Source organism: Brassica oleracea, unplaced genomic scaffold (assembly GCF_000695525.1).
Source record: "Brassica oleracea var. oleracea cultivar TO1000 unplaced genomic scaffold, BOL UnpScaffold01511, whole genome shotgun sequence".
In the NCBI taxonomy this organism is placed as follows: domain Eukaryota; kingdom Viridiplantae; phylum Streptophyta; class Magnoliopsida; order Brassicales; family Brassicaceae; genus Brassica; species Brassica oleracea.
In genome coordinates this window covers 1-8,734 of record NW_013618045.1, presented here as the reverse complement: position 1 = coordinate 8,734, position 8,734 = coordinate 1, and the positions used below count along the sequence as shown (strand labels likewise).

Sequence of the window (8,734 nt, the reverse complement as noted above, 5' to 3'; positions counted from 1 at the left end):
GTGCTCCACTGACGATTTTGAATCGTCTTCTAGGTGAATCTGGTGCATGCACAGATCTGGAGAAATACCAGGAATATCCTCGAGAGGGTATCCGAGGGCTTTCCTATATTTTTGTAGTTTGTTTAATAACAACGCAAGTTCTCCATTGGTCAGGTTGGCGTTCACGATTACGGGGTAATAATTTTTATAGAGAAAAGCATATTTGAGTCCAGCGGGTAGTTGCTTTAACTCAATCTTTGGTGCTTTTTTGGGATCCCAATCTTCTAAGGGAGATGGTTGTCGATCGACAGCTTTTTTTCAAATATCGATCGATGTTGATTTTCGAAGCGTCATCCTCTATGTCATCAACATTCGCTACTTCCATACTTGCGTCCATCAATCGTGTTTATTCCTCAGCTCTGCTGTCAACACTAATTTTTTCTTCTTCACTGGAAGTGAGTACTTTTTCCAGGGGATCATCTGAGCACATGTCTATGAAAGATTCTTCAGCCAACTCAGAGATATCGTCCAAGTAGGAAGTTTGTTTATCGATTAAGGATCGTCTTATCAGGTTTTCCATGTCGAAGTCATCGGAATGTTTCCAATGTTTAGACGTATCCTACCTTCCTTGACATCGATGATCACACCAGCTGTAGCTAGAAATGGTCTAACCAAAATGAGGGGATCTTTCGGTTCATTCTGGTATTTCAGCACAACAAAATCCGTTGGTACGTGACAGTCGTTAATCTTTATTGGCACGTCGTCACATACTCCCTCAGATACTCTAACGGATCTATCGGCAAGAACCAAAGTTATTTTGGTAAGCTTGAACTTGTCGTATCCCAGGGATATCGCGACAAAGTGCGGCATGAGGTTTACACTGGAACCTAAATCACAGAGGGATCAAGAAAAACTTTTATTTCGTATATTGCAATCTAGAACAAAACTGCCCGGATTCTCTTGACCGGGGTTTCACCTTGGATTATTGCACTTACTTCCTCTGAAACCATCATGACAATGTGTTCAGCAGCTGGGAAGCTGTTGGATACCATGTCCTTTAGATATTTCTTTATTGATGATGAAACTTCTATGGCAGCACTCAATGGCATTTCCAACGTGATTTTATCGAATGCTTTCTTGCAGATCGCTTCATCTAATTCTCTCTTAGTATGTGTCTTTTTAGGTGGAAAGGGTGGTAGAGTCCTATACACTCTCTCTATGGCTTGTTCAGCAGGAGTTGAGTGTCGATCGACGTTGTTTCAGTTTGTCAATCGATTTTTACTGTGTTGGGTCGATCGACGTTCGTTCCTTCTTGTCGATCGATATCTACATCTTCTTCTAACTCCTCTTCTTCCCCTTCGAGGTTGATGGTTGCTTCCTCAGCGTTGGACCACTCTTTCTCTTGAGGTGTTTCTGATTCTGGGTTGAGACTATCGAGGGCTATTGGTCGTGACCTACTTTCACCGGTTTTCTCAACTTGAGCACGTTTCTCTGCATAGTTGATTTCTATTGCGCTCGGGTTGAGGCATTTTCCGCTTCTTAGTAAGAAAGCATTAACTTGACGTTTCGGATTCACGTCAGTTCACCCAGGGAGACGTCCTGTCACCCTTTTGATGGAGGTCGCGTTTTCCGCGACTTGACCGTCCAGTATCTTAATGTGTCCACTTAAAGCGTCGAATTTCCTCATTAGCTCACTGTAGATTATGTCTATCTTTCCGTTCAGATCAGTGGCCATTGTACGATTTCCCGTGAAAGATTGGTTTAATCTAAATTTCAATCTGCCTCGGCGTGATCCAACAGTAGCATCGTAATTTTGGGTAAAGCTATCGGGGTAGGGATAGGGTACCTATCTTTCAAGGTTGGAATATCTACGAAGTCTACTTGTTGTTCTAATTCAGAAAGGGTATCATCGTCGATTTGGTAAATCTCAAATTGGTTTTGTCCCTTTAGAGCAGAATGAAGCGAATCTAGAGATTCTTTGATTTTGGCTAAAGGCGGCACATCCATTGAGTCAACTCTCCTTCCTCGCTCTACGTCCATCATTTCGTAGGATCTACCTGTATCTACATTCTTGATCAAACGCTTTGCCTCTTCAGGGTTCCTGGTACTGAAACTCCCTTCACTGGATGTGTCAAGCGTGATTTGGTAGTGCAAGTTAATACCTCCTTAAGAGGTATTAATGATTTGTGGTTCTGAATAACGATGGTGGGGACATTCAAGTTGGTAGCTCTTGAATCTCTCCCATGTGTTTATGAATGATTTCCGTGGACCTTGACGGAATGTGGAGATTTTCTTCCTTACATCCCAGTAACGCGTATCATCGAAGAATTGATTAATGAAGGTATTCCTTATCTCCTTCCAGCAGGTTATAGAACCCGTAGGTAGTTGGTCTAGCCATTTTCTGGCGTCGCCTTCTAAGGAAAATGGAAAGATTTTACAGCGATTGAACTCGTCATCCATCATATCTTCTAAGCGATCGATGTGATCGTGTGGGTGCTCTGAGACGGTTCCACGGAAAGGGTTTTGACGTACCAATACTAAGTATTCCAGGCTGACCCCGGATTTCTTGGTATCATCTTTTGGTAATTTAATGGCGGACCTATTGGAATAGGTCCTGCCAGGGTTTAAGTAGTCTTGGAGAGGCAATTTTGTTTCATGATCTCTTTTTGAGATCGAGTTTATTTTAACAGGGATTTCAGTCCCCTGTTCATTGATGATTTGGTTAATTGCGTTGCTTAGTTAACCTTTAGGTTCTCCTAGGACAACTCCCTCATTAGCATTATACGTAAGAAAAAAATTACCTGCTTCCGGCGGGGTGTCGACGATCGATGTTTGATGTGCGGCATCGATCGATTTTGCCATCAACTTGTCGCTCGATGTTGTTGTCGTTTCGTCGATCGATATCCGCCCGAAATCCATATTTTCCATCTTTAAGTTCCTGTGTCAGCAGGAAAAGAGGGAAAACTTTTAGCAAATTTAGTAACAAAATCTAGAATGAATTCTAAACTTAATCTAATGGTAATAAGAAAGAGTCTCCGGCAACGGCGCCAAATTTGATATCACTCAAATTACCCTAAGGAGTGAATTACTCTCTCAAATAAGAGGTTTGGATGTAGTACTTAGGGATCGAATCCACAGAGACTCTAGGATTACACAATAGATTATGGTCTTGAAATAAATCTAGATTAATTGGTTTATAAGTTTTAAAGCAGTAAATGGATTGGTGAGCAAGTTTATTGCTCGATTGATTTGTTTTGAGGTTGTTACTAGTTGGGAGAATAGCTAGATTCAGGTATGTTCTCAGGTATGACAAGTAAAACTTAAATTGAGTTTTTAGGGGTTTATTGATATTAATTATTCTTGAATTCAAACTAAGATATAATCAATCTGATTATATAATCTGGATCTCGGATTTCAACTCTCGTATGTTAATCACGAGAAAGTGTCGATCGATGATTCGTTACGAATATCGATCGATACACCTTTCAAAATATCGATCGACAGGGCTATCGCTGCGTCGATCGATGCTTCTTCTAGAAAGCTTTACGGACAGGTTTGATTTATATTCTCTAACTAACTAGATCAACTCTCGTCTGTATCTAGCCAGTTAGATCATACTAGTTTATTTTCAGGTATCGAGACAAGCAATGGCTTGATCTCAATTAATTCTAAGATCTAAGTTTAAAGGGTGATTAATCCTAAACTTAGCTTTAAGCACAACTAGATGAAGAACTATATTTTTAAACACCCTAACAATTGTTTGTGTCATTAATACATTTATCAACCTATTGAGAAACCTAAATCTAACAGTAAGGACTACTCAGACATATTCATGAAACTCATAGTTATGATGGTCTGAAAAATATTTAAATAAAATAAACAATAAAAGTAAGCAACATAATAAGTGAAAGCAAGGGAGTTCAAGATCTTCTTTGTTTTGCAGTATTGATCTATCTCTCCAATCCTAAGCTCTCTCCTTTCAATGGTGGCCTCTTGCTTCCTCCAAATTAGGTCTAAAAGGTCTCTAGGCAAGTCTGCCTCTAAAATGATACAAACCCCTAATAAATAGCCTAACAGGCGGCCAGGGACTTAAGATGTAATTATTAAAACTTTTGTGGAACTTGAAATCTTCTAATTTGTCATTAACTCTCGGGTGGCTTCACCGTCGATCGATGAGAAGAGCTCAACATCGATCGATATTTGTTGGTAACCGTCGGTCGATATTTCTGGGTGACCGTCGACCATCGCCTATTTCCAGCAAAGCTCAAAAGATTTCCAAATAGCTCCAAATACATCATTTTCTTCCAGTTAGTACCTAAACCTGTAATTACTCTAAATAGACTCTATATAGTAGTAAATATACCTGAAAACACTTATAAACCATGGCTCATAATGGGTAAAATCTATGGTATATCAATTCCAATTCTCTTCTACCATGCTTCTGATTTCAGGATTTTTTGAGAGTCTTCTATCATATCGAAAGATACCTCTTTTCTTACGAGATGACCTATCCAGGTAGGTCATGATCGGTCTGTGATCAGAACCCTCAAACCCGAGGTACTCGCTATAGGCTGCTGGGAAAGCTTACAACCACAAACAATTATTCTTAGTTACTCTTCGCTTTTTTTAAGCTTACCCCTTTAATAGGACTTCTCACTGTGTGCTTCCTTGAGGGAGGCTTCTCTGGAGCTTTACGTGTAGCAGCCGCTTTTGGCTTTCCAGTAGTACCCCTTGGTGCATTTTTCCTCTTGGCTCCCGTTGGAACTTGAGGAGGTTGATAAGATGAGTCAAGAGTTCTCAGGGATTCTCAAACTTTTCTCCACCACTCTTCTGTCCTCGCTGAAAGATCTGATAGGGGGGGGGGAATCTGGGAGAGACAGTCTCCTTCGCTGGTAGTATATAAGTCGAGGCATGTCCTGAGCTATTTAGGATGTGCTGGGGGAAATTATCTTCCAGGTATTGCACCTTCACATCCTGGAGTCTACCCGAGTCTGAATTTGCTGCTCCATTCAGGAGAAGGGGACCCTAGGAGAGGGAACTGAGATTCGCTGCAGGGCTGGGAGTCTGTCATTTGAGAGACATTGTTCCTTCATGTTCCTGTTCACTGGAAGATGAGTTTGGGAAGAGAAATGTTGAGGTCCATGGGATTGGAAAACTTTAGATTCCAATTGAGTTTGAACGGTTAAGCCTTTTCCTTTCTCAAACCACCTTCACCCACTAAGTCTTGTGTGCACGCTTAGAGTACGGGATGCTGACAGTAGCTGAGTTGATGTAGCCTTTGATTGGTGGTGGTACCAGATCACACCAGAGTGAACTGTCTATCAGATAGTGTACGATGATTAAAGTGTTCAAAACCTTGGCGGTTCATGTTACTCTGATTTGCAACATGATGGTGGCGTTGAGCCATACCAGAGATCTCACGATGGTAGTTGTTTTGTCTGGTAGTTTCCTCATATCTATAGGCACTGCGAGAACGCTGGGGTTCTGAGTTCAGACAACGACCACCGCGGGAGAAATCACGAAGTTGAGTCTCGCTATATTGCCCCTTCTCCATCTTTCGATGATCCTTTTCGCGATGGTAGGCTTATAGGTTCTCTCTAATTACCCTTTGGCTGATGTCCATTTCGTTGTTTCGAGTAGACTTATAACTCCTGCCAGAAGGACACTCCTCCACCCATGAGAGAGAGACTTGCAGCCAAAGAAATGTTTCTCGAGGTTTTCATATTTGACTTCAACTTTTTTAACTTTACCAGATGGTAAGCTGATTTCGAGGGACATTTCAAGGAGGCGAAGGCCATTAACTTGGATGCGTGCCCTACATTTTGTAGCTTTTTTCTCCTCTACAAACCCCAGTTCAGATCCAATGGATTCTAGAGCTTGGTCCGTCCAGTAGTAGAGTGGGAGCCCGTGAATATTTATCCAGAACGGGATCAGGGCATGGAAGTCATTGGGTTCCCACCGTTGAAGGAGGAGCATCCATCTCTTGAAGTGGAAAGGACCTTTTTTCAGTATCATCTGAAGGTCTTTTTCAGACTCGGAATGAAACTGAAAGAGATCGGAACCAAGATATCTCCCGGTGATGCGACCCACCACTGACCAGTGTTGACAAAGAAGTCGACAACCACCCTTGGTTTCTGGATGTGGGGGGTATGTCACTCGCCCAATGAGAGAAATTTTATTGTCTTTGATGAGAATTGAGTTGTCAGACGCCGGAATCTTAATGGGTTGTCTGCGACGTTGAGGGGTATCGGGCTTCCATTTTCCTTTTTCCATTTGGGAGAAACGCTGAGTCATGATACCAGATGGAAGGAGAGAAGCACAACCGAAGTAGAATAAGAGACAAATCCTCAATCAGAGGTAACACCAATAACAGCAGAGCAATAGAACTTGTTATGCGGGAGCACAAGCGAGTGGAAGAATTCCACAAGAACTTCAGTCTGAAGTAGGAGATAGCCAGAGGGAGACTAAACAGAGAAGGTATCTTGCAATTATGGAGGTTATCCAATCTAGAGGAACATCAGCAGGTTCATACCATGGTCCATAGCAACTAATCTGTTGAGAGATGAGAGTAGCCTGAAAAGGAGAAGAGGTCGGAATCCTGTAGATGAGAGGCGGAAGATGATATACCATGGATTTCACCCATTATTAGCCATGGTATATAGGTGTTTTAATATATATTTACTAGGATATAGAGTCTATTTAGAGTATTTACAGGTTCAGGGACGATTTGGAGGAAAGTGGTGATTTTGGTGTCTTTAAGAGCCTTTTGAGTGCAGAGCTTCAAAGATGCGTCAGATGTCTAGCTACGGATGGAGACCTTCCCACCATTATATTGAGTTTATCTTTTGTCACAGGATATATATTTTAGTTATCTTTCTAATTCCGCCAATTTGAGGTCAATCAGCAACCTGTAGCAGAAGTTATGTCCGTTTTACTGAAGAATGGTCAGTCTGCCTCGCGAGACGAAACTATCGAGGAGATGAAGGACAGTCGATCAACGAAGCACCCTTGCCATCGATCGACGATGATGCCAGAATATGGGCTGAGCATATTTTATGACCGACTGAAGCCCAAAAGCCACACAAAGTTACCAAAATACCCATGGACGATCAGAAACCTTATTTATGTTATTTATAAGCCATTGTTGACGACTACACTATCTAAGCTTTCCTTAATTCATAGTTCTAAGTTAGGAGAGAAAGGAGGAACTCCTTCAGAGTCCTCCTAGAACTCCTTTGGTTTTTTATCTATTCTATTACAGTTTTATATCTATTCATCTACGATTTCTGGGACAAATTTCATGCTTGAATAGATCCACCTGTTAGGTTTAGGGTTCAAATAGGTTATGAGGGATTAGCCCCAAATACATAATTGTTAGGTTGTGATATTCATCTTTAGGATGTTCTTACTGCTTGGGTTCTAGAGTCGCGTACTAGAACCCTGATCTTAGAATCATTAGGCACAAGCGATAGCTTGGTCTTTTCTCTGAATAGATCCTCATTGAACTAGGATTGCTAGAAACAAGTGATAACTGATCTAGGAACCCTAGTGAGTACTTTATCAACCCGCGCGTAAAGCTTGCTAGAAGCGTGTCGATTGATATTCCAATAGAATAATCGATCGACGTCGTGAAAGGTGTATCGATCGATATTCCTCTAGAATCATTGATCGACACTTTCTAATTGATCGACAAACGATAGTTGAGATCATTAGATCTAGTCAATAGACGAATTTAGAAGCGAGAGCCTATCGATTTGTTATTAATTGTTGAGCTCTTTAATATCTTGCATACAACAATTAGCCTCTATATCATTATAAGCCTGATTACCTGAATAGAAACCCTAGATTTAGCAACCATCATTCCATTAAACAACCCTCAATCAATCAGCTGAGCAACTGTCTTTCTCACCACTGCAATTTACTATATTTACTACAATTTCCATGTCTATAGCTACTTCTCCTTCAGCTGAGCAGACCTGCTTTCTAAAAAGCTCATGAACCACATCTAACTTTGCTTTAACTTCGTCCATCTGCTCTTTCCCTAGGGATGCAACAGACTTCTTCCTCTTAAAGTCAGTGTTCTTGGTGCTGCTGCTGTTTGCTAGATTTTCTATCAGTCTCAAAGCTTCCACCGGATTCCTGGTGTTGAAGTTTCCCTCGCTAGCTGTATCAAGAGCCATCTGATACCTCAAGGCGAGACCTCTGAAGAAACTGCTCAGCAGTTGCACTTCGTTGAATCCGTGGTGTGGAAAGTCTCGCTGGAAGAACTTGAATCTGATCCACGCATCTTTGAAAGACTATCCAGTGTCCTGCGCGAATATAGCAATTTTGCTCCTCAAGTCTTCAGTGTGTGCCTCAATTTAGAAGTTTCGCAAGAAAGCATTCTTGATGTCGGCCCAGGATGTTAGAGATCCTGTGGGTAGCTGCTTAAGGCAGTGCATCACTTCTCCAGTCAGAGAATACTTGAAGAGCTTGCACAATAGGTAGTCCTCGGGGACTCCATCCATACGAATAGCAGCGATAAGATCCTCGAACCTCTCCAGATGGTCCATAGGATGCTCGTGCGGTAACAAGTAGGGTATCTGTGACACGAGTGTGTAGTACTGAGGCTTCAGCTCGAAATTCTGCTTCTGAATCTCTGGAAGTCGAATAGCTGATATGTTGGCGTAGCACTCATATGGACGATTGTAGTCAGCCAGTGCCCTTGATCGAGCAGCCTCTTCTATAGGTTGAGCAGCTCCTGTAGCATCAGTAT

The 8,734-nt window shown here is 41.7% G+C and overlaps 1 protein-coding gene across 1 annotated transcript; it reads right to left on the bottom strand.

The window, feature by feature from the left end:
* Positions 1 to 546: 546 nt before the first annotated feature.
* Positions 547 to 1,714, bottom strand: LOC106321380. The gene is made up of 4 exons (XM_013759660.1): positions 1,566 to 1,714; positions 1,262 to 1,514; positions 956 to 1,154; positions 547 to 866 (listed from the first exon to the last, which is right to left on the bottom strand). Exons 1-4 carry the CDS (start codon positions 1,712 to 1,714, stop codon positions 547 to 549), a joined length of 921 nt encoding a protein of 306 aa, XP_013615114.1.
* Positions 1,715 to 8,734: the final 7,020 nt, after the last annotated feature.

Excerpts from the sequence above, each read along its gene's own strand:
- LOC106321380 (XM_013759660.1), bottom strand. The coding sequence starts at position 1,714 with ATGGCCACTGATCTGAACGGAAAGATAGACATAATCTACAGTGAGCTA. Across the intron at positions 1,515-1,565 it reads GTGACAGGACGTCTCCCTGG|CGGAAAATGCCTCAACCCGA; the intron begins GTGAACTGACGT and ends CTTACTAAGAAG. Across the intron at positions 1,155-1,261 it reads ACGTCGATCGACCCAACACA|ACACATACTAAGAGAGAATT; the intron begins GTAAAAATCGAT and ends CCACCTAAAAAG.